The following is a 26,730-nucleotide window of genomic DNA, read 5'->3' on the forward strand; positions in this document are numbered from 1 at the left end:
GTGACCCCAGGCTGGCCCCCATGCCCCATCAGCATCTTGTCCTTACCTTATTCCCAGGCTTCCACGCAGGAGGCAGTCCCACAGACGTCTCTGAAGCTTTCTCCGCCGGGGAGTTGGCTCCGCCCCTGCTGTGCTCTCCACATCCCACACATGGCACGAGTGCAGGATGACTGCGCCCGGCCACCGTACAGCCCCAGCAGGCCAGCTCTTCCTTCAGCCGTGCTTGCCACATCCGCCCGCCACCGCGCTCGCAACTCCCGGTCACACGCTTGCTACCGCCGCCCACTCGCTCCGCAACGCACACGCCCTCTGCAGGGATCACTGCATTCAGGGGATCTCTTGTGTCCCTGCGATCCCAGTGCTGCTGCTGTTCTCCTCCTTGTACAATACATTATGCAGGAGGCTTGTGACTTCCAGGTCTGAGACCTATGGGATAGGTATATACCTTGTGCCCTCCTACCGGAGGGGGCATGATAGTGATTTCCATGCTGCAGTGCTGGAGAGGAAAGCTCATCATTCATGTAAGCCTGAGAGCTGAACACACACACACACACACACACTGAGACGCGTACTCACACATTCACTCAAACACACACACACACACACACTTACCAGGCTTCAAGGAGAATGTCTCCGCCGGGGTTTTGACTCCGCCCCTGTGTCCTCCCACACACGGCACGAGTGCAGATTGACTGCACCCGGCCACCGTACGCCTCCAGCCCCTGCAGGCCAGATTTTACTTCCGCCCGTGCTACTCTCTTCCCCCACACCCGCGCTCGCTACTCCCGCGGCCAAAACTTTTAACCACCGCCCACGCGCTCGCCGACACACACGACCGCCATGCTGGTTGTGAGCGGGCCGCAAAAATATCCGCCGCGGGCCGCATGTTTGACATGCCTGATCTAGGACAATTAGACAATGGCCGCGGCCATTTCACCGACAGGACATTCGGTCAATCGTTACCTTAACTCTTTACCATAACCAGTGGCGTAATTGGGGGCATTAAGGGCCCCCCGGGCAATGTCGCAACATCACATGTTGGTGCATTGCCATGGCAACGTCATGGAGGAGAGCAGTTCTGTTACAGAGGACCCACTCTCTCCCTTGCAATTAGTTTAATTGCTGTGGGAAAATGCACGGGGCCTATGTAACCGCTTGGGTCCGAAGGAAGGGTCCCAACTCCCTTCTGCCCTCCCCTCCGAGCCCGGGCCCCCACGATATGCCCGGGCATCCCAGGGGGTAGTTACGTCACTGCCCCCTACCCTAAAACCCCCAACTTTAAACCCTTACTCTAAAAATCCCTAACCTTAACCCCTTACCCTAAAAGCATTAACCCATTACCCTAAAAACCTTAACCGCTTACCATAAAAATCCTAACCTTGACATCTTACCCCAACCATAATCCATATTCAAAAAACCTTAACCCCTTACCCTGAAAACCCTAACCCTTTCCCCTAAAAACATTAACCCCTAATCCTAAAAAAACATAACACGGTGGCAAAACGACTACTGCTAATTGTCCCTTTCCTTCAGAGACGGTTCAGACCACAACAATACCTTCAACAGTCTGTAAACATACAGTACTAGTTGCTTAACAACCTTTTATTACCAGTAATACATAGAGGCCATATTTCCCTAAGCAGTGCTATTCCATAAGACACGCTCCTCTGGTAGACACCTTACAACTCATTCACTTGAATGGGACATCAAATATATTCCTTTGCTGGAAGGTGTCTTATGGAATAGCACCACATAGTGAATAAGGGCCCGTGCCCCTCTCCAGTGAAATAGGGGATAAAACAGTATCTCATTTTTGGCCACTAAATGACTAGGCACGACCAACCCTCTAAATAGATTACTACTTACAGGACAGAAATCCTATAGTCATAAATAAGATGCTGCCTCTATAAGCCTCGATCGTACAGTACTTACCCATTTTCCCTATGAGAGACCCCATAATTAAAAGCTGAAACTTATCATGTTCTACATTCACCCCAAGCAACTTCCTTCAACCCAATGCAGTGCAAGATTAAAGAGACCTCCTTCACATTTCCTCCCAAATCTTGCTTTGCAGGAGTTTTTACGTATTACACAGTAAGCTTTCCAAAGTCGCCACCAGTACAGCGAACTTGTACGAAATTTGGTTGGACAATGTTTCCCATGAATTTTCGAATTAAAAAGGAACAAGAACTTTCAACCTAAAAAGTATGAGCAAAAGAGAAGGGTGGGCCCTGAAATATGGCTTTTGGACGGGAAGAGAGAATCGGGGGGGAAAATGGTGCATTTTGCAATATTCACAGATGTCTAGCCACCTGCAAACACCAACACAAATATCCCTATTTGGGAGAAAGACTCACAGCAAACATTAAAAGTCTACTAATAATCGGCATTTTGTAGAAATAAATTCCAGTAGCATACCGCAGCATCCACAGATCTCCTCGACATAGCTCATGATTTCACATTCCTGTTAGGAACACATACATAAAGTGAGTATTAGGGCTTATATGGATAACACACACAACAGTCTACTTACAGTAAATGCTTTGATGTCACTTTTACTGTCGTGCACTTAGTTCAAATAAAACTTACAGGTATTTAAAAGGAAATATTACCGTTGTGCCTGGATCCCCACGATCTCCAGGTGGACCCTGTAACAACAAAATGAAAGTTTACAAAATCCACACTGAAATATCTGCATGAATGGTGAACAAAGGCAATGTATGTGTGAGGCATTAGCTTACATTCACATATCTGGTGAAAGCTGGATATTTTGCTCAGCAGTATCAACATCTCCCCCCCCCCCCCCAAAAAAAAAGATCAAAGCATCATTTTCAGTGATTGAAATGTGAATGTTGAAGTTTCAGTGTCAAATTCACTCAAAATCCCCAGAGACCACAAACAGGACAGAAGTGTCTTATTTGTGGGATTGTGTGTGTGACTCCGATTTTTCTGAAAATGTGGTATTAAGAGTAAAATAAAGAAATTTGACTTTGCAAATTTCTTGCTAACTTTGCCAAAGCACTTTTGCACCTCTGTAATTCTAATGAAAACATGAATTAGTTTGGAGACTTCATGAGTATAATTACAGTCTGTTTTAATGGTTACATTTCGAGCTGGAAATGCATGTTTGGAGCACAGAGTGTATTAACTATAGTAACTCATATAGCGTATTGGATTAGCAAATTCAAGTTTAAGGGTGGAAGGCCCACAAACACATATAGTAATAGGGAAGTTTAGACATGGCCTATTTTTGTTACAGCGAGAAACATTCTAGTCACAATTGGTGCATGGAAATATAATTTTAAATTGGATGTGTCTATGTACTAATCTGGCATTTCCCAATCCGTGCCATCAGTGTAAATGGTTTTTAGATTTTGTAGATGATTTTTTAAGAACAAAGAATTTATACTTTGAAAAAAAACAGCAAAAAGAAAAAAAGTGCGCTAAGTTGTGTAACCCTCTTTCCTGCAGACTAGACAGGCTACTGATGCTGTATATACCTGCTGGCTCACCGAGATCTGAGCCTCCGCTAACTGGGAGCCTGGGGCAACAATAGTAAATGGCAGCGCCTCCACTTGCCCAGGATCCCCTAGATGTGAGATTCCCCTGGGCAAGAACAATAATAACAACCCACAAGTATATGTAACAGTTTAATATATATATATACTTTGGTCCTATTAACACATATGCATGAAATAACATTAGCGAACATACACACTTATATGGCAGTTATAAGCTTGAATGGCATATACACATATAAGAATGATATAGCTGTATACCAGTAGTTGAGAGTGCACCCACTGTGCAAGTGTCCCTTCCCCACCACCGTGTGCACCCCACACCGTGTCCAATGTACTGGACCAGTCCCTTGGTCACTTAACCTTTAGTGTCCCCAAGAAATCCACCCCCCAAGGCGGGATCAGCGCCTGTAGGTACTGGTGTTGGTGCACTTAATAATAATAATATCTGTCGGGTGCTCCAGCACCCAGTCGCTGATACTTCGAAAAGGATCCGCAGTAGTTCCTCACTGTCAGGGAGGTCTCTAACGAGGCTCGACTCCGCAATGCAGTCTGATCCTAAACTACAGATCACCTTGTAGCTCAGGAAGATGCTCTGTCCCTGACTGCTACTATCAGTAAATGGTAAAGTCCCTATCTATGGCTGTTCCCTGCAATACCACAAGTTGGTGGTGACTAAGGGCCTGCGCTGGGGCCTAGGGGAATATTCTGGCCTATGCAGTGGGTCACTGACCCCCTGCACTATGCACCTCCTCTCCCCTTGCCTCCCAGCACCAACTGTCACCAACTGCCTGTTTTCTCCAGCACGCAGAATGTTTCAGAATCAGAGAGCAGAGAGTTCTGACAACCCCATTGGCTGCTGTGACCACCTGGTATCCCAACTCCCTGAGGCTCATGGGACTTGTAGTCCCACACAGAGCCTTCCCTGGTAATGGCCGCCGCTAGGGATGCTCCTATCTAAAATGGCCGCCTCTCCTGTATCACTGCGCAAATGCAACTCTATCTGTAGGGGCCGCCGCAACTATCGCGCTACTGCGCATGCGCGAAACGCGCATAACATGGCAGCTCCCACTAGCACCAGGGTAAGAAGGGGTGGTACCAGAGGACCTGGCTACATCCTCCCCCTGGTGGAATCCAACGTCCCCGCTTGGGAACGTATACCAATGTCGCTCATATTTACACAATAAAAATGCATATATATTAATACAACTTATCACTTGTATACTCTACATGAGATTATACATTTCATTGAACATTACAATCACAGATCTCACTCTACTGCGAGCCCACTGTTGAGCCTCATAATGGGGTGCCCCAAATTGATCATAAGTCATTCTCATGGGAGGTTGACCAACTCTTTGACTTCTGCGGAGCTGTTCTTCAGTCACTCCCTCTGGAGAGTAACTAACCTCACTTTGTAACTCAATCTCTTCTCTTGAGGGGCTCAATGGTTCAACAGTCTCTTTGAGGCACAAAGCATGGGCTCTGTGGATCTAAGGGCTGACTCACTGGAGTCACCTTATCTGACTTTTGACCATGAGGCCCTTTACCCATAGCTCCTTGCGGTCGGAAGGCCCCTTTGAGAGGTTCCCTCCATAGAGTCCTCAGGGTTGGTATTATTTACAGTCTCTGAACCAACCTCTGTTAAGTGTGGCTCCCCATCTAAGGAAGCAGCTGCTATTTCCGGCTCTTCATCTCCTACTTGAGGTATAGGAAGTAGATGATTTCTATGCCATACCTTTACCCGGCCTTCTGAGTCTTTGATACGGTACACCGGGAGGCCAGGCATCTGTGACTCCACCTCATATACTCCACCTCTCCAACGGTCGGCCAGTTTATGCTTCCCGGGAACGCCCAGATTGCGAAGGACAGCATCCCCTGGACGAATTTCCTTATGGCGCACTTTAGGATCGTAGCGTCGCTTATTACTCGCATTAAATTGAGCCGAAGCTTTCTCTGCCAACTTATATGCCTGCTGCAAACTGAATTGTAGCCTTTGCACATACTTGAAATGCGTCCTATTGGATTCCCCATCGGTAGATATCCGCAGACGTACATCCACTGGTAGCCGAGCTTCTCGTCTAAACATCAGAAAGTAAGGCGTATATCCAGTGGACTCATGGCAGGTGCAATTATAAGCATGTACCAAGGACTCTACATGCTTACTCCAATCAGTCTTCTGTGAGCCCTTCAGGGTATCAAGCATGTCGAGCAGCATTCGGTTGAACCGTTAAGGTATAGCGTCCCCTTCTGGGTGGTAAGGTGTCGTCCGGGACTTGGTGATACTCAGCAACTTAAGCAGTTCTCGTATAAGCACTTCTCCCATAAGACTTTAGCTACAGTCACCGCCCGTTGGTCTTTAGTAGGGAAGGCTTGGGCATATCTGGTGTAGTGATCTGTGATCACCAGTTCATTTCCGATGCCTCGAGTGTCAGATTCGATACAAAGAAAGTCCATACACACCAGATCCATGGGTCCCGAGCTTTTCAAATGAGCCATGGGCACCGCCCGGGTGGGTAGAGTTTTTCGTTGTATACAGCGGGTACACCGCCTACAGTGTAGTTCCACAGACTCCCTCATTTTGGGCCAAAAGAATCGATCACAAAGAAGCCCAAAGGTTTTATCGATACCCAGATGACCGTGATCATCATGTAACGCTCGAAGGACCATTGGTTGTAGGATCTTAGGTAGGAATAACTGTCGTCTATCCGGGTGGTTGTGGTACGGCACTACCCTATACAGTAGACAGTTATCGAGTTCGAACTTGTTCATTTCTTTCATCAACAAGGCTACCATTTCATTAGGGGCCCGTTTAAGCAACGATGGATTATTTTCTTGGAGAGCTTGACGGACTATCCCTGCCACTGGGTTGTGAATTTGATACTGTACCAGATCCTTCCAGGCGATAATTTTATCCGGAGTGATATCCATCCCATCCGGGTGACAGTACGCTTTTGGGATAGCCTTTGATTGACACCCTAAAGAATCCACTATCCTCAATTCAGAGAAGGCAAATCGGTCTTGCACCACTGCTGCTATGGAGCACAATGCCCGTACTCCTGGTCCCAGAATTTCTTCCCAAACATCCACATCGGGAGTAGGATTTAATCCTGGTCATCGAGATAGGGCATCAGCGCCAATGTTCATAGGCCCAGGCTTGTACTTAAGGGTGAATTGATAATTTGAGAGCGCTGCTAACCAGCGGTGGCAGGAAGCATCCAACTTAGCAGACGTGTTGATGTATGTCAAAGGGTTGTTATCAGTCCTAACTTCAAATGTGACCTCATACAAGTAGTCATGCAGCTTGTCCATAATAGTCCATTTGAGGGCTAGAAACTCCAATTTGTTTACAGGATAGTTCTGTTCACTGGGCATTAAACTCCGACTGACATAGGCCACTGGTCGAAGTCCAGTATCGTATTTCAGATGCAACACTGCTCGTAAACCGTTAAAACTGGCATCCACGTGTAGAATATACGGCCGCTCAGAATCTGCATAGGCCAGCAAAGGGGCCTGTGTTAAGTTTCTCTTTAACCCCAGAAACGCCTTTTCGCAAGCTGGAGTCCACTTATCCCCGAAGGGTGCTTGAGCGGAAGCTGCTTTCCGGCCCGTATCTTCAGGGTAGATTTTGAGAAGGTTGTTGAGAACCTTCGCCTTGCTGGAATAGCCTTCCACAAACCTTCGATAATAACCGCAAAATCCTAGGAAGGATCGCAATTCCATAACGTTAGCGGGTCGCGGCCAGTTCACCACAGCTTCTATTTTCCCCGGGTCAGTAGATATTCCTTCCACAGAGACAATGTGACCCACATAGGTCACCGAGGTGCGGCAAAATCAACACTTATCCATCGACAGCTTGAGTCCTTCCGCGCTCAGTCGATCCAGCACTTTTATCAGCCGCTCTTCATGTTCCTCCAGCGTCTTCCCGAACACTACAATGTCATCCAGATACACTAAGTATTCTCTGGGGTTCATATCCCCAATCGTCTTTTCCATTAGACGCTGGAAAGTGGCTGGAGCACTGCATATACCTTGGGGCATACGCGTGAATTGATAAAACCCCAACAGGCAGACAAAAGCTGTTTTCTCCTGATCTTTGGAGTTCATCTGCACTTGGTAATACCCGGACCTCAGATCCAACACACTGAACCACTTATTTCCCGACAGTGCGTTTAAGAGTTCTTCGATCCGAGGAAGGGTGTACTGATCTGGTACAGTACGATTATTCAAGGTTCTATAGTCCACACATAGCCGTACTGACCCGTTCTTCTTCCGCACCACCACGATAGGCGATGCGTATGGACTGCGAGATCCCATGATGATGCCGGCCGCCTCCATTTCTTGAAGTAGATTTCTCACATCTTCCACATCCCTAGGAGCTATGCGACGGGACCTTTCTCGAAACGGAGTCATATCATTTATCCTAATGGTATGTTGAGCACTGCGGCTACAGCCCACGTCTATATCACTGGTGGAGAATACTGCTCGTCTTGCTTCCAATTTGGTCAGTAACCTCTCTCTCCATTCTTCTGTCAATTTAGAGTCCCCGAAGTCAAACGCCAGTGGGGAAGCTGCTACAGATACGGCTGCTGCCTGCATTCGAGTCTCCATCTTCTCCACAGGAGTGACAGGGTATATTCTCCCCAACTGCTGTCCGTAGTTGATATGCATGGGATAGGGAGAAATATTCTGTACAAACATATGCAATCTATTCGGAAGTTTAGACGGCCATTCCCTCACCTCGGCCAACAGTTTGTATCCGCGCCGTTGGTCGTCTTCAGGAATAGTTTCCAGTGAGAATAGTCGATCTGTCTTGTGCCTTTCTGGATAGCAGCAGGTAGCAGTCATCACTTTCCCTCCTCCTGGTGGGATCTCCGTTAACCCATACTCAATATTGTAGAGGACTCCGTGCTCTTCTTGTGCTGCTATCCTACAACACTCCTCTCGCAACACAGGGTATTCTGCTAGCACCGCTAGCGGTAGTTCACCCACCTCCTATAGGTACATATGAATCACTGCCTGTACTATGTCAGTATTGGTTCCCAAGATTATCGGAGCACTAGGGTGTTCTTGGGGCTCCGGGCATACCAACGCTTCCACCTCCATAGGGTGATGCTTGCCAGTATTCAGCTGTGGGATATCCAGATGAACCCGTACCACTCCATCAATAGGGTAGTCTTCATGGCTTAACCCTCGCAATCTCATTGCATCTGCAGACAGCAGGGGCAACTGGTGAAGATGTTGATCGTAGAACGGTCGGTATACTATTGTACTTGAGAACCTGTATCCATCAACGCTGAAGCGTAGATGCCTTCAATAATGACCTTCACAATGGCAGCGTGTCCTATGCGGCAGCCTGCCTTTGGCGGTACCGACGCTTCATTTGAACTTGATGTATGGATCTCTTCTGGTGTAGTGGTATCTTCAGATTTCAGGGTGGTACACAGCATAGATTTCGCGTTTTCCGCTGCAACCTTCATCTTCTGCGAAGAGAATGGGGCAATGTGACCCTTCTTGCCTCAACGGAAACAGAGGACACCACTTCGATTAGACTGGGCCCGTGGAGTAGAGGACATCCGCCCGGAGGGAGGATCCGCGGTATCAGCTTCGTCATCATAAGGGTCTTCTTTTTCCTGATGCACCTCTTTGTTAGATTTCCCTTTAATCTCTCCTCTCTTGGCTTCCTTGGAGGAAGTCCCCATCTTTTTAGCAGGACTTGAATCACGACCTAGCAGAACAGTTTCATGTGCTTGTAATCTATCCATCAATTCTTCGAAGGACAATGCTTGCCCCGGAACGAGGCTACCACTGACTCTGACAGCTACCGGGTGTAGTGACAAGAGACCCCTCAGGAGCTGCGTGCCGTTGGCCTATGACTTGCGCACTACTTTCTTCCTCATTAACGTCCAGAGATCCAGGTGAACTTGTCGAAGATATGCGAACACCATTTCTCCTTCAGTCTGGACCAGGGCGTGGAATTTGGCCATCAAGGAGAAGCCATCCACTGGTGTGCCGTAGGCCCTGGTGAGCGCATGCAGTATGGCTTGGGAATCCGCTTCAGGGTGATCATCCTGGTAGCTCTGTAGCATGTGCGAAGCGGGTGGCCGCAGGCATTCCACGATCCACTGTTGCTTTACGGCCTCTGCGCAGTTCCACTCTGGGAGTACCTGCTCTGTGTGATCCTTCCATTCTTCAATCTCGGATTCACCTAAGGGGGTAGGTTGAATTCCTGAAAAGGCTTTAAGTTTGCGGTTTTGTTGTGACTGTGCAGAGTGGATGAAGGCATCCGCCAGCTGGAGGACGGCCACATTGGGTAGGGAACCCCCACTAGCCCCACTGTCCCTGGGTGCTGTGTGATGCGAAGGAGATGGCGAGAGAGGAGCCATCCCACAGGGAGTGCTGACGGGTAGTGTCTGGTGCAAATGTGATGTGGGGAAAAGGCGCCTGGATGGCGGTATTGGCTGGCCACGTTGAGGCTAGGGGTCTCCCCATCCCTGGTGCATGGAGTGGGGTGGTCGGAAGCTGACGCCTGGGTAGCTAAGGGTAAACCAGCGGGCAAATTCCACCGACAGTTCGGTTAAGTGTAGTATGTGGGGAGCAGTCTCGTGACATATTTCAGGTGTAGTTTCCAGCAGAAGCACTTTATACCCCTGGCAGTCTTGGTCATATGTATGATCTACATACTTGGCGGTGGCCAGGCCTGATGAATTCTTTATTTGGCCAGACACTGAGAATACAGAAGTAGGGCTGGGGACTCTGCTCACCGCCACCTCGTGTCGCGGTGATACGTTGCACCGCAAGGCCCACTCGCGGACCTCTTTCCTTGAAGTTATAGACATAATTTAGCGATAATTTGTGAATCTGTTTGGGCACCCCATGTCTGAGATCTCAGCAGCGCCTCCAAATGTAACCCTCTTTCCTGCTGACTAGACAGGCTACTGATGCTGTATACCTGCTGGCTCACCGAGATCTGAGCCTCCGCTAACTGGGAGCCTGGGGCAACAATAGTAAATGGCAGCGCCTCCACTTGCCCAGGATCCCCTAGATGTGAGATTCCCCTGGACAAGAACAATAATAACAACCCACAAGTATATGTAGCAGTTTACTATATATATATACTTTGGTCCTAATAACACATATGCATGAAAAAACATTAGCGAACATACACACTTATATGGCAGTTATAACCTTGAATGGCATATACACATATAAGAATGATATAGCTGTATACCAGTAGTTGAGAGTGCACCCACTGTGCAAGTGTCCCTTCCCCACCACCGTGTGCTGTCACGATGACATCAACTTTTATCAACACATTTATATTTCTGGGTACTTGATTGAACAGAACAAGTTGCAAAATAAATTGTGATTTATTTCCTTAATAGACAAACACATGACATCTGCAGAATACACTTAAAACCACACTCACTGGGATCAGGAAACTAAATAAATTGTCCTTGGAACGAAAGAAATTGTCCTTTGCTTGCCAGTGCAAGAAATGCAGCCTTGGTTTTAAAAGTCCTGTGGTTATGTGGTTATTAACCCCTTCACTCCTGGACTGGTTGCTGCTTTACTGGAACAAAGTCTTGCATCTTTACATCATGGATTAAAATTCAAGAATCACACTGGGAAATACCTGGGGAGCCACAGTTATAGACTGGCAAAAGCTATCTTTAACATGTGGATCCAATCCTCTCGTGGGAACAAAAAAAACCACGAATAGCCAAGTGACCCAATATTTCATAAGACCGGTCAAAAGGGCTGTCCGGTGGGCAGGGCGCATGGGTCAGGTTGATGCCCATGCCACTTAGCATACCTGGGCTATACCCATTTCTTGGGGCCACTGTGTCTGGTCTCTGTCTTAAAGGTGTCAATAGCCTGACATCTGCTGTGCATCAGTATGCCAGTATCGTATACATTATGGGCCTCTAAGTCTTGTCATAATTGACACTCTTTTAGACAGGGGGACTCTAAATCTGTGGGAGCCTTTTGAGGCTCCATCATAAAAATAATTACAACCCTTTCAGGCTTGGTCAAAAAATACCGAAGCTCATTCACCCATATCACAGTTGGAGGTCCAAGTAATTCCTGCGTGGACTTACAAAAAAATACATCCTGCCTTACATTTAAGATCTGCTATCATATGTTGGTTAGAGGGTATGGCAAGCAATGCATCTTGTCTTTTACCCTCGCAGACAGGGAATGGCCTGCAAATGGGGAATAAAAATGGCGGGGACAGGGCAACAACAGTAATGCATGGCAAATCAGGTATTAACCCTTTCCTCCCCATCACATGTGCACCCCACACCGTGTCCAATGTACTGTACCAGTCCCTTGGTCACTTAACCTTTAGTGTCACCAAGAAATCCACCCCCCAAGGCGGAATCAGCGCCTTTAGGTACCAGTGTTGGTGCACTTTATTATAATACTTGACGGGCGCTCCAGCACCCAGTCGCTGATGCTTCGAAAGGGATCCGCAGATCCAGCGTCGTCTCTCACGAGTGGTTCCTCACTGTCAGGGAGGTCTCTCACAAGGCTTGACTCCGCAATGCAGTCTGATCCCAAACTACAGATCACCTTGTAGCTCAGGAAGATGCTGTGTCCCTGACTGCTACTATCAGTAAATGGTAAAGTCCCTATCTAGGGCTGTTCCCTGCAATACCACAAGCTGGTGGTGACTAAGGGCCTGCGCTGGGGCCTAGGGGAATATTCTGGCATGTGCAGTGGGTCACTGACCCCTGCACTACGCACCTCCTCTCCCCTTGCCTCCCAGCACCAACTGTCACCAACTGCCTGTTTTCTCCAGCACGCAGAATGTTTCAGAATCAGAGAGCAGAGAGTTCTGACAACCCCATTGGCTGCTGTGACCACCTGGTATCCCAACTCCCTGAGGCTCATGGGACTTGTATTCCCACACAGAGCCTTCCCTGGTAATGGCCGCCGCTAGGGATGCTCCCACTAGCACCAGGGTAAGAAGGGGTGGTACCGGAGGACCTGGCTACATCTGCAATGCAAGTGTATGGTATGTGCCTGAAGAGCCGATGTTACCACTGTGTTGAGCCCCACGTCAGAGCGCTGGCATCCTGGTAGGGCTGGCGGTGGCTGGCATTTCTCTCTGCGTATAGCGCTCCAGGAAGTGACTTCAGGGGATGCTGGTCCAGTCGTGCCAGCTTCCTGTTCTCAGTGTAGGGAAATCCAAGGTCTGCAGCAGCTGGTCTCTGTTTGCTGACAGAGTTCCGTGTGCTCACAGGTGATCTATGTGCAGCGTCGGAGTACACAGCCTGGGCAACAAATACTTACTCGTGGTTTTTCATTTTTCTAAGAGTAATATTTCATGCACACTTTGGAGAATATATGTAATGTTAGATATACAGTAAATGTGTTTAGAGCACACATTTTCACTTCCTCAAGTTTCAAGGAAACAAATGTCTGAAAGGATAAAGATGCTTTATGTTAATTCACAGGTAAAAAAACTATTCGTCTTACATGCCAGTTTAGCTGAATACTCACAGGAAATCCAGGAATGCCTGCAGGACCTCTATCTCCGTATTGTCCATTAAGTCCATAGTCACCCTAAATGAAATAGTTGTACTGGGCATTAATGCGTTCCCTGGAAATCAGGGATTTGTGTCCTATTTTCACCTTATATAAACCAAGGAAAAACAAAGACAGTTAGGCAACCTAATCGTATACTGCAATGTAATCTCATAATGGTGTCAAGACTTTCTATTGGCCACTAAAGTAATGCTGACCCCAATTACCACAATGTTTCTCCCAGACAATAATTCTTGTAAGAGAATTTCAAATGTAAATGTGTCAGGAACCGGAAGGCCCCAGTAGCTTGCAGTCAGTAGCTTGGAGTATTGCAGTTCAGTTCTGGGGTCCTACATGTTTAAAAAAAATGTGCCCATTATCAGGTGCAGGTGCAATTACGGCTGGTACATTTGTATGTTTTCTTTGATATAGAAGATGTGGCTTATAATCAATCCCTCCTTTGATAAATAAATCAAATAATAATATGAAATTGACGGTGTAGTATTAAATGTTATTAATGCTAACAGGTGCAATTGGTCCTTCCACAGATTCTAATATAATTGTGGATGTCTGAGACACAGGAGATTAAATGGCTTCCTCAAAGTCACAAAGATGTGGCACTGGGCTCGCCGACTTTACAGACAGTGTACAATATACTAAGTTGTGCTAAACTTTTGGACACCTTGTGTCCCATTCAGTTGAGGCTACAGTACCTAGATACTGAGCTGTGTTTTGTAAAACTGGGTTAGTATTTTACCAATAGGTCACTCCATTTTAGTTATGAAATCATCCCTCCTTCCCAGCTGGAGTATCTGACAATAAATGAAATCACAGTTTTGTTCTGAGTGAACATATGTTCACAGTACAAACAGCAGGGCTCTGAAAATGCAGGACAATCTTCTTTGTAAGAAGGTAACAAACTCATGCGCTCAGGCAATGAACAGTTGCAGGAGCTGACAGCAGGTATATGAGCATATGACAGTGGTAGCATAAGTCGGAGGGCGATGTGTGGGACCACACTGAAGGTCTGGGCTCTGGGGCAAAACGCTTACCCCTATTGGCTCTTCCGTCCTGGATCCCAGCTCTCGTTGACTGTTGCTCCCGTCGCGTGCGTCCGAAGTGGAAATGAAGCTATGATAAATGGAGAACGGAGCCTGCTTCCTTGTGTGTGCCATGTACCAATAAAGCTTGTTTTATACCGGATCTCAAGAGAATTTTGACCATCTGTTGCTGTGGCGCCATTCTCCATTCATCATAGCTTCAATCTTCTTTGTAAACCTTCAACTATTTTTACACCCATGGGCTTAGTTTAGCCTTTGCTCTAAACAGACAAAAGTACAGAGTAGGACCCCAGACAAGGAGTACAGAAAAATAGGAAATTAACTGAAATAAAATATATTTACACTTTCTCCTTTTCCTCCTTTTGGACCCTGCTCTCCTTTCTCGCCAAAGTATCCTCTGGATCCCTAGTCAAAGAAAGAAAAAGCAAGCAAAAGATGTATACAATGGTTAACTCAAGTATGTACAGTATTCTGTTCGAATGTCAGTCAGCAAGGAGAAGTTTTTGGTTCAGCTCAAACGTATCCTCTCCACTAGAGAATGTCTTTTAAATAACTTTGGCAACATTTTCGTGGTTTTGCATTTTTTAGAACTTTTTGTGAAGTTTGCACTGATCCAAATTTTGCCAATTTCGACAAAGTTTAAGAGAAGTTTGCCAATTTTGCACCATTTTTGTCTCTTTTCACCAGAAATGTAACAAAAATGGTAATAAGTGTCAGCCCGTAAAGGGCCACGTAAACCTGCACATATTTTTTCCAGAGCGTGCAGTTTTTGCTAATGTTAGTGATATCAATGGCAAATTACGTCTTTCACACCACTAATCCGGAAGCATGGACCCCCGCAGCACGAACAGAGCCGCGCCATCTCCAGAGCCGTGGCTTTAAGGTTTCTGAGTCGCTGCTCCGGAGACAGTAACTCCCGCTACATCTGAACAACTTCCAGACACAAGATGCTGCCCTATAGAGCATACAATGTAACTAACTCTAGTGCCCTGTAGGGCAGGGGTGGCCAGTAAAGAGAGATGTGGGGAGAGAGAAAATTGAGTGGGAAGAGGAGGGGGAATTGAGTGAGAGAGAAGGAGGGGGGAAATTGAGTGAGAAAGGATGAGGGGGGAGATTGAGTGAGAGGAGTGGGGAGTGATTGAGAGGAGGGGAAGAGAGTGAGTGAGGAGAGAGTGAGAGCGGGAAGTAATAGATGTGTGGAAAGTGTGAGGAGTGAGAAAGAGGGAGAGAGGGGAGTCATAGAGAGGGGGAGAGTGAGAGAGAGGGAGGAGTGAGAACAGAGGGGAGAAGAGACAGGGTACAGAGTGTTATGGAGACAAACGGGGAGTGTGAGAAGGGGGAGAGAAATAGAGGGAGTAGGAGAGTGAGATTGGGAGAGGGAGAGTGAAAGAGAGAGAGAGGGTGTGTGTGTTTGAGAGAGAGAGTGGGTGGGCATGAGATAGAGACATGTGTCAGAGGCTCACAGGGCCACAGACACGGGGGCCCAGGTGGAAACTCTAGTCCTGGGCCCCAGAACAGTCGTCTGTGCTCCACACAGGCTACCGTCATTCCTGCCACTGTACTTCTACAGCCCCTTTATGGCAGCCGCGGGGAGTACAGTGGCCCGTCAAAAAAGTTGTGCCCATTTATTGGCTCGTCTGAAAAAAAGGTTGTCCATCCCTGCTGTAGAGCATACAATGTAACCTTAACTGTAACATCCAGTAGAGACGAGGTGGGCAACCCTATCGCCGATCGCCACAAGGGACGAATTGGCCATGAAAGTGTACCGAATGAGTTTGCCAGCGCCAACAGTACAATAAACTTATGCCTGACGGCGTGTGCTGGTTTCTAATTCTGAATGAGTCATTGACGCAACACAGCCATCCAATACGCCCCTCTGCTTTCAGTTGGAGTCTAGACCTGACCTTGAACTGTTATTTTTTATGGGAGCTACAATTTTTAGTGACACAAGTAAACGAAAAGCATGGTGTGGCGATTTTCACTTGTCATTCACCACACCTGTGGCTACATTGAAAAACAGGTTGCCCACCTCTGTTGTAGAGCATACTCTGTACTTGTAGTGCCTGAAGCACAACGAGCTAAAGTGACTTCCCAGGGTGTTGTATTAATGCAAAGAAAATATTGTTATGCTTGTGACTGCTTCAAATGTTTATTACATTTGACAGAGATCATTAAGCAGTGAACGGTCTATACATTGTCAGATCCCTCTTTTCTTGTCTCCAGCCAGAAAGGGGGAAGTGATGTAAAAACCCCAGTGAAACGTTTGGAAGATCTGTGGGATTATTACCAAAAGAAGCTGGTTGGAGCTGGTCAAGATACAATTTTTTTTTTTTTCCAACTTAAGTTTTTATTGGAAGATACATGTGCAAACATTGTGTCACAGCCCAGTATGTCATTTCCAATTATTAGGCAAACACATTTATGAACAGTACGAACGCACATCTACATACAAAGACACAGATACAAATACGACAAGACTAACAAGAGGAGGGGACTGGGGTGGAAGGAGGAGGGGGGGAAGAGGGAGGGGGGGAGACAGAGTGATTCCGTCTACTTTGATCATCTTTGACCACATCGGAATGGCGACCTGTATTTTGCTGACTGTAGTCGGACCTTCTCTTGTGTCCCATTTCCTTGCCTAAACTCATGGGGCTGTCCGCTGACCGTAAGTCTCTATGTCCCGTCACTTATCTGACCTTCAAAGGAGAACGCACCTGTATATATTAGTGCAATATCATGGTGGCATCCACCCCCGGGATATCTACCTGGGCCAACCACGGTGCCCAGACTTTTAGGTAATTTGCGCCGGAGTCATTAACCAAACTTGTTAATTGTTCCATCCTGCAGACATGCCAAATCCTATTTCTGATCTTTGGGATAATTGGTATATCTTGCTGCTTCCATAATGCTGCGATCTCGCATCTCGTGGCTGTAGCAAAATGCGCGATCAATTTATGCGCTGCATTCGACATACCCTGGATCCGTCTGCCCAGTATGAACACCCACGGGTCCAGGGGGATCTCCAAACCGAGAATCCGTTGAATCCAATCTCTAATCTGTTCCCAAATAGGGGCCACTCTTGGGCAAGACCACAGCATGTGTCGCAGATCCGCTGCCTCCCCACACTGTTTAGGACAGAGAGGGGAATAGCCTCTCACAAATTTAGCTAATCGGGTTGGGGTGTAATACCACCGTATCAGGACTTTATATGCGTTCTCCTTTAATGTGGTACAGATTGAACTTTTAGCGGCTGCCTGAATAATTCTGTCCCATTCCTCGTCCTCTAGTGTCTCCCCTAAGTCCTCTTCCCAGCGTCTCATGTAGCACAGTCTGTCATCATTGGGCTTCGTTGGGCATATTACTTCCCTGTACATTCTAGAAGTAATGGTAGCCACAAATGCAAGTGATGCAGTGCACAGCAAAGGAACAGGATACACCGGAACAGCAGCAGTAAAATAAAAGTGAAATTAACCTGAGTTCCTTACTCATTGATGCGTGTAGGTCGACATTTCTGCCAGTACCTTTTCTTGTCTCGGGTGGCTGGGTCGGATCTAAAGCCTCTTCCTTGCTTTTTACCGATGCACCTCACTCTCTCACCTACGGAGACACAGGAGGGTATACACACACAAGGGAACACCGGGGGACACAAAAACAAAAACAACACACAGCATATTTTATCACATGGAGAGTCTCGCCGTCTCAACGAGGAAGTCTTCCTGCCGAGGACCTCGCCTTTGGGTGCCCGAACTCCTCTCCTGCCATCCGGGAGTAACTTGGGGGTGTTGCCGGCAACCCCCAGAGTCTTGTCCCAAAGGACTTCACTAGGGTCTTGGAGAACTCCCCTCCTCCTCCCTAGTGCGCGGCCCATGCGGAAGTTGAAGCAGGTCGCCTCCCCTCCTCCCCGCCTCGCTTAACACCATTGTAACATATTGAAACCTAACTCAAAATTTGCTGCCAATGCCCCCACCCAACCATTAAAAGCCCCTTTTCCCTTGCACTCTCCTCCCCCTTTCATCTTCCTGATGTTGCAGATACCCTTGTCACTCTCACTACTATCATTTTCTGTCTATTTTCCGTCTGTCTACCCTCTCTCTTACTGCTTCTGCCATCTGCCTTTTTTTCTCTCTCTGTGTGACCTTCTTTCCTTCCCCTGCTCCCTTCCTACCTGCACCTGCCCCTCTAATCACCTACTCTCCCCACCTCTTTATTCTCCACTCACCAACACTATCCCTCAACTCCTTCTGTCATCCATCATCACTTCCTCCTTTCTCACTTCTACCAGTCACCATCTAATCTCCTTCCCAATCCAGCCATCCTATTGCCAAACCTGCTCCTGGCTCCCCCTCCCTTCACATTCCTCTTCTCTCTCACTTATTTGCCTATATCCCTCCCCTTCCCTGCTTCTTGCTTTTACCTCACCTCCACTCCCTTCCACTCTGTTAACTTCCTTCCCTTTAGCCCTCTCTACCCAAGCCCCTCCTAACCTTCTTTATCTCTTCTTCATCTGCTCTATCTTCTAGCCAGACCGTCTGCCTGCTCTGTACCCTGTGTGCCCCTGCCCTCCGTAACTGGCCGCCGCCGCTACCTCTATAGTCTGTGGCCGGCTCCCTGACTTTAGACCATTCAAATGTCCTGCTTCCGCTTGGTGCGGTGTCTTCTCTTCGCCGGTGGGGCCTCTCCGGCACCTCCCAGCCACCTCGCGGGGCCTCCGGCCAGCTTCTATTCCGACGGTGACGTCATTTGTCCGCATCGCAGGGGGCTGGGTCTCTGCCCCCTCCAAGATGGCGCCGCTCCTTCCGGATCCTTACTGTGACGCGCTTCCGGGCGGCCGCCATTTTGGATTTCGCATTTCAGCCATGCGAATGTGTGGGTGCTTGCTCCTGTTTCCCGCTCTCCGCTCCCTTCCGGGTCCTGCGCCTCATCGTGGATTCCCGCCAGCATGGGGATCATCGCCATCTTGAGCGTGGGGATGCCGTCACGAGGAAGGTAGGCCAAAAGTTTATACTTTGTTTTTGCAGCTGTATCGTCCGGTGACTCTTGTGGAACGCTTCCGAGGGTCTTTAAATTCAGCGATATGTGGTTCAGAGCTCCACTTTCAGGGGGTGAGGGTTTGTTTGGGGGGTTACCCCGGTGGGGTCGGGGGGTACTTTCTCTGGCAGTTCAACTGGCTTTTCCAACTAAAGCCATAACTTTAACTTGGTAGTGTATTTCTTTTATTAATTGTGTATTATGCCTCCTCCGTGGCCCTCTTCTCCCTGGGGGACCTCAGACGCTGCTCCCACGTGGGCTCTGGGAGTTGGCTGGCAGGCTCCCTGGCTACCGGGGCTTCTCCCAGGCCTAGTTTGTGCAGGAAGGCTTGCCCTTCCTCTGCCTCTCTCAGCGTGTACGCTTTCCCGCCTCTGACTACCTGCAGACCGAAGGGGAAGGACCACCTGTACCTTACCCCCTTGTCTCTCAGGAACTTCGTTAATGGCCCAAAGGTTCTGCGGCGGGCCAGCGTTGCGGGGGATAGGTCCTGAAAGATGGACATCCTCGTGCCCTCATGTTCCACTACCGGTAGTGGCCTGGTCTTATGTATAACGGCCTCCTTAGTGCGATAGTGGTGCAGCCGTAGCACAATATCTCTGGGCTGTTCATTTAGGAGCGGTTTAGCTTCTAGGGCTCTGTGGCACCTATCCATTACCAGGCGCTCCTTGGGGACCTCAGGGAGCAGCGCTGTCAGCCATTGTGAGATGAACTCATCACAGTCCAGGACAGTTTCGGGGACCCCTCTGATCCGGAGGTTATTGCACCTGTCCCTATTCTCTGTGTCTTCCTGGCGCTCCCGCAATTCGTTTATTTGCTCTTGCAGGCCTGTGTACCTTCTGTCCTGCTTCTTGTACGCTTTAATCGATTGATCCATCTTAGTTTCCAGGGTGCTTGTCCGTTCCCCCAAGCCTGACACCTCTCTCTTCAGGTCTTTAATCTCAGCCTGGAATAGGGTTTTGAGGTTGTTCCATAGCTTATCTATATCGCACTGTCTCACCGGCCTCTGTGTCGAGTTGTCCCGCTCCTCTCCTTCGCCGTCCATCTCCGTCTCTGAGCCTGCGTTTGAATATGGCGCCATTTCCCCTCCCGCTCCACTCGTCCCTGCCCGCCCGAAATATTCCGGCAATACCTTCTTTTTGGTTGCTTTGGGGGCTTTTCTGGACATCCTGCGCTTGTTAGTGAATGAAAATCAGAGACTGTTTGGTATTTGGTAGGTTTATTAGGTTTCAGCTGGCTTTTTTTCTTAAGCGAGGCACGGAGCTCCTAATCTATGCGACCATACTCCTTGCCCTCGCGCATGCGCCTCCTCAAGATACAATTTTTAAAAGCGGATTAAGAGGAGAATGCAAAGGAACCCCATCGGCTCTTAACTTTCCCTCCAGGGTCCTAAACTGAAAGTAGATAGAACCGAGTTGCAGAAAGTTTCAGAGCCTGGATTATCACAACTAGAACAGACAACTGTATCATCTATCAGAGAGAGCACTCTTTTTAACTCTTTTATACATTCTCAGGCTTGGAAGAGATTTTTTTATTTACAACAATAAAAGGAAAAATAGGTAACACAGGGATTCAGAATTTGGTGCAGGATTCGATGTTTTCTATTATAATGTATGCATCTGATGGCTCTTCTCAAATTTCATTAAGATTTCCCGAATAACATGCACTTAGGGCAAAACTGCAACAATATAACTTGAGAGGAGCAAGCTGAGAATACCCTCTTTGTATTAATTTAGATGTCAAAAGATTGCTTTGATACAAAATTGCTTGAATTGCCCAGGAACATTTAAACAATATTCAAATGGATTCAGTTGATATATTTTCCAGGAAGAAGGCGTCTCTACCGCATATAACAGGGGGAATACATGCTCCCAAGTGTTCTGGATGAATGTTATGAAATTCAGTAGTAGTAATGATTATAGCCTTACCGGAAAGCCTGGAAGACCCTGTTCGCCTCTGGCACCCTAAATGTAATTATAGGTATAAAATAAAAATCACAAACGTACAAATTGATTAAGAGAAGACCATTTACAAATGGGAACTATTGAGGCTACTGTTTAGCTATGACAGGATTGTACGTAGATCCCCAGCACCACTTCCATACCCCATATTTGAGCTGCCTGTCATACAGTATGTCACTTTACAGGTTCCTCTTCTAGGGAGTTGAACATTTCATCAGAAACTGCCAGTCCCCTTAACCTCACAGAACCTTGCCTAATAGAATTGGCATATCCACTGTGATCATTTATTAACATGAATAGGTAAAAGCAAAGCAACAGATTAAAATTCAGACACTCCACAGGTGGAGACCACCAATGATGTTGATGAGATCTCTTAGAGTAACTTTTGTTGTTCCCAGCCCATAAATGCTTCACCACATTGTGATTTAGGCATTTCGTGCCTTGGCATAAGATTTCATGTTTGTGTAGTTGTTGCTGGAGGATGCGTATCGAGTGACAAACAACTTTCTCATCAAATCTGTTGTTGTCCATCTGCTTTCCCACTGGGTTTTTTGATGCTCCTTTAAATCCTAACACTGGCACAGAATGGTTCCCTTTTTGGGGGGCGATCTGCTAGCACATGTGAAGAAGAGATTTGTAAGGTTTCTACAGCTCACGTACAAATTAAATACATCAAAAAGATGTCCTATGGGCAGTTCAATGTAACAAAAATAACAAAAATACAACTACTTATCAATGTAATTGCTTCCTTAGAAGTCAGTAACTGTTTTACTTATTTCTATCTTGTTAAAAATGAATATGATTTGCCTTTCTCTGTGGATACTGGATTCAAACATATGCGCTACTTACTTACTGTATGTTTATCAGTTTGACTAATGATGGCTACAGTACATAATTACTGTACTTTGCAAACAAAGAACAGAGCTAGGAGGATTGACAAGCTGGCTTTTTAGCAGAAAATAACGTAACAAATATACAGTACAATGAAATTTTTTGAAAAAGCGCTAATTTACTGTAAATTATAATCTTATAAAAAATGTGCAAAAATATTCCTACTACACAAATACTATATATATATAGTATTTGTGTAGTAGGAATATTTTTGCACATTTTTTATAATATATATATATATACAGTGTTCGACAAACCTATACATTTGCTTGCCCCGGACGAGTGGATTTGACCCCCGGGCGAGTAAATATTGGCCCAAGCAGCACACGTTTGGTACTAGGTTGCGAGTAGATTTTTTTGTGTGGCGAGTAGATTTTTTGGTGATTTGTCAACCACTGTATATATATATATATAATTTTTTTATTATGTATAAAAATAGTTGAGTGAGCAGCATCTCACATCAAACATACCACAGTGTACTGTATATACTGTATATAAAATATAATACAACTTTAAAACATATGTGAATAAACAAAAAGTTAATTCAGCAGTAATTCAGTATAATCCAACATTATACAGACACATTAAAGGTATTAAGATCACATTAAGGGTTCCTCCAGCAATCTTCAGACAGAGCAGTCCTATTGGGAAAGAGCAAAATAGTAGAAGCTATCCTTGATGAGATAGCCGGATGCAATGAAACGCATAGGGAGAGCTTGCCTGTCTGTTTGATGTTGGTGTCGTGATCATGTGGGACATCGGGGGTGTCGGGGGGAACTATTGGCCAAATAGATTGAGGCATTTTTTTACAGACCATAGCAGAGATCCAAGACCACAGTAACACCCGCTCTGATGAGCCTATACTGATGTTATTGTGTGTGAGTGCAATTTTATCCCCATCATTTCTTAATTAAACGGAGCTTCTCTGTTTTGCTCTTATCATCAAGACTATCTACTATATATTTCTGAGTTCACTGTATGTCTGCGTCCCTAGCGGCAATCTCATTGGTCCCTTGGCCTGCCCGCCCCCGCACCTCTCATTGGCCTGAGGCAGAGTGACGGGCCAAACAAAAAAAAATAAAAAAACACACACACACACACACCTCTCCCCCGTCAGTTGGACCGCCAGCTCACCTTCCACACACACCCCCCCCCCCCCCTCCTCTCCCGGTGCCCCCTCACTCTCTCCCCCCTCCCCACCTCACCCAAATCCCCACGCTCTGCAACATCCCCAGCCCGCACCATCACCCTCACCGTGCGCCGCGGAGAGCAGGAAACTCCAGCCTCCTCCTCCCTCGCGGCGCGGCCCCGGGGCCTCCTGCTCTCCCCCTCACGTGCGCCGCTACCGGATAGGGGAAGCACGGCCCGGGCCTCCTGCTCTCCCCCTCACGTACGCCGCTTACCGGATAGGGGAAGCGTGGGCCTCCTGCCTCAGGGAGCGGCCGGACGAGTGAGTGAGCGGCCTTCACATCCCCTCACCCCCCTTCACCCAACCCTCACCCCCCCTTCACCTCCCCTCACCCACCCCTCACCCCCCCTTCACCTCCCCTCACCCCCCTTCACCTCCCCTCCACCCCCCCCCCGGCGCCGCTACAGTCAGTGGGGAGTGAGCGCCCGGGACACAGCGGGGGGAGGCGGCCACAACACGGGTGAGGGAGCTGCCGGACGGGTGAGTGAGCTGCCAGACGGGTGAGGGAGCTGCCCGGACGGGTGAGGTGAGCGGCCGGACGGGGTGAGGGAGATGCCGGACGGGTGAGTGAGTGGCCGGACGGGTGGACTGAGCGGCCTTCAACCTCCCCTCACCCCTCACCTCCCTTCCACCTCCCTTCACCCCCCCCTCCACCTCCCCTTCACCCCCCCTCCACCTCCCCTTCCCTCCCCCCCTCCACCCCCCTCCACCTCCCCCTTCACTCCCGCCCCTCTCTCCTTCACCTTCACTCCCCTCCTCACCTCTCCCTTCACCCCCCCTCCACCCCCCCACCCCCTCCACCCCCCCTCACCCCCCCACCACCTCCCCTCACCCCCCCCTCCACCTCCCCTTAACCCCCCCTTCACCTCCCCACCACCCCCCTTCACCTCCCCTCCACCCCCCCCTCACCTCCCCTCCACCCCCCCCCTTCACCTCCCCTCCACCCACCCCCCCTTCACCTCCCCTCCACCCACCTCCCCACCACCCCCCTCACCTCCCCTCCACCCCACCTCACCTGCCCCTTCCCCCCTCTTCCCCCCTCCTCCCCCCCTTCCCCCCATCCCCCCTCCCCCCTCCTCCCCCCCCTTCCCCCGTCCACCCCCCCCTCCACCCCCTCCACCCCCCCACCTTCACCTCCCCTCCACCCCCCCTTCACCTCCCCTCCACCCCCCCCTCACCTCCCCTCCACCCCCCCCTTCACCTCCCCTCCACCACACCCCCTCACCTCCCCTCCACCCCCCCCTTCACCTCCCCCTCCACCACCCCCCTTCACCTCCCCTCCACCACCCCCCTTCACCTCCCCTCCACCCCCCCCTTCACCTCCCCTTCACCTTCCCTTCACTCCCCCCTAACCAACCCTCCCACCACCTCCCCCCCTCCCACCACCTCCCCTCCCCCCACACCACCACCCTCCCCCCACCTTCACACCACCTCCCCCCCCTTCACACCACCTCCCCCCCCTTCCCACCACCCCCCCTTGCCCCCCTTCCCACCACCTCCCCCCCCCATCCCACCAACCTCCCCCCCCTTCCCACCTCCTCCCCCCCTTCCCACCTCCTCCCCCCCCTTCCCACCTCCTCCCCCCTCCTTCCCACCTCCTCCCCCCCCACCTTCCCACCCTCCCCCCCCCCACCTTCCCAACCTCCTCCCCCCCCACCTTCCCACCTCCTCCCCCCCCACCTTCCCACCTCCTCCCCCCCACCTTCCCACCTCCTCCCCCCCCCCTTCCACCTCCCCCCCCTTCCCACCTCCTCCCCCCCCTTCCCACCTCCTCCCCCCCTTCCACCTCCTCCCCCCCGCCCTTCCCACCTCCTCCCCTCCCCTTCCCACATCCTCCTCCCCCCCACCTTCTCACCTCCTCCCCCCCCCACCTTCCCACCTCCTCCCCCCCCCTTCCCACCTCCCCCTCCCTTACCACCTCCCCCCCCCTTCCCACCCCTCCCCCCCCTCAACCCACCACCCCCCCCTTCCCACCTCCTCCACCCCCCCTTCCCCCCTCCTCCCCCCATCCCACCTCCTCCCCCCCCTTCCCACCTCCTCCCCCCCTTCCCACCTCCTCCCCCCCCCTTCCCACCTCCTCCCCCCCCCCTTCCCACCACCTCCCCCCCCTTCCCACCCTCCTCCCCCCCCTTCCCACCCCTCCTCCCCCCCCCCCTTCCACCTCCTCCCCCCCCCTCCCACCTCCTCCCCCCCCTCCACCCTCCTCCCCCCCCTTCCACCTCCTCCCCCCCCCTTCCCACCTCCTCCCCCCCCTTCCCACCACCTCCCCCCCCCTTCCCACCTCCTCCCCCCCCCCTTCCCACCACCTCCCCCCTCCCTTCCCACCTCCTCCCCCCCTTCCCACCTCCTCCCCCCCTTCCCACCTCCTCCCCCCCCCCCTCCACCTCCCCTTCACCCCCCCTCCACCTCCCCTTCACCCCCCCTCCACCTCCCCTTCACCTCCCCTCAACCCCCCCCCTTCACCTCTCCTCCACCCCCCCTTCACCTCCCCTCCACCCCCCCTTCACCTCCCCTCCACCCCCCCTTCCCCCCCTTCCCCCCCCCATCCACCCCCCCCTTCACCTCCCCTCCACCCCCCTTCACCTCCCCTCCACCCCCCCCTTCACCTCCCCTCCACCCCCCCTTCACCTCCCCTCCACCCACCCCTCACCTCCCCTCCACCCCCCCCTTCACCTCCCTCCAACCCCCCCCCTTCACCTCCCCTCCACCCCACCTTCACCCCCCCTCCACCCCCACCTTCACCCCCCCTCCACCCCCCACCTTCACCCCCCCCCCCTTCACCTTCCCTTCACTCCCCCCTTACAACCTCCCACCACCTCCCCCCACCTTCACACCACCTCCCCCCACCTTCACACCACCTCCCCCCCTTCACACCACCCCCCCCCCCTTCACACCACCTCCCCCCCCTTCACAACACCTCCCCCCCCTTCCCACCACCTCCCCCCCCCCTTCCACCACCTCCCCCCCCTTCCCACCACCTCCCCCCCTTCCACCACCTCCCCCCCCCTTCCCACCTCCTCCCCCCCCCTTCCCACCTCCTCCCCCCCCCCTTCCCACCTCCTCCCCCCCCTTCCCACCTCCCCCCCCCCTTCCCACCTCCTCCCCCCCCTTCCCACCTCCTCTCCCCCCCCCTTCCCACCTCCTCCCCCCCACTTCCCACCTCCTCCCCCCCTTCCCCACCTCCTCCCCCCCCCCTTCCCACCCTCCTCCCCTCCTCCCCTCCACCCCCCTCCCCCCCTTCCCACCTCCTCCCCCCCCTTCCCCCCCCTTCCCACCTCCTACACACACACACACACATACAATGTATACACACACACACGTATACACACACACACACACACACACACACACACACTATCCCCAGCACCACCACATCAGCACACCGGTATCCCATGCCCCCCTAGCACACTGGCATTCTCGGCTCCCCGCCATTCCCAGCCCCATCAACACCATCAGCACTCACACATCGCCACCTTTGCACCTCCCCCATCGGCACCCCCCACATCCGCACCCCCACATCAGCACCAAACCCTCCCAAATCAGCACACCGA

General features: G+C 50.2%; 1 protein-coding gene across 1 annotated transcript in view; it reads right to left on the minus strand.

The window, feature by feature from the left end:
• LOC142487230 (collagen alpha-2(VI) chain-like) overlaps nt 1-26,730 on the minus strand; it is a 119,459-nt gene that overhangs the window by 38,364 nt on the left and 54,365 nt on the right. The window contains exons 21-25 of the mRNA XM_075586133.1: nt 21,067-21,102; nt 14,456-14,518; nt 13,029-13,091; nt 2,613-2,648; nt 2,419-2,464 (exon numbers count right to left, since the gene is read on the minus strand). Coding sequence (XP_075442248.1) covers nt 2,419-2,464; nt 2,613-2,648; nt 13,029-13,091; nt 14,456-14,518; nt 21,067-21,102 — 244 coding nt within the window. The remainder of the gene's footprint in view (nt 1-2,418; nt 2,465-2,612; nt 2,649-13,028; nt 13,092-14,455; nt 14,519-21,066; nt 21,103-26,730) is intronic.

This window comes from Ascaphus truei, chromosome 2 (assembly GCF_040206685.1).
Source record: "Ascaphus truei isolate aAscTru1 chromosome 2, aAscTru1.hap1, whole genome shotgun sequence".
NCBI classification, from domain to species: domain Eukaryota; kingdom Metazoa; phylum Chordata; class Amphibia; order Anura; family Ascaphidae; genus Ascaphus; species Ascaphus truei.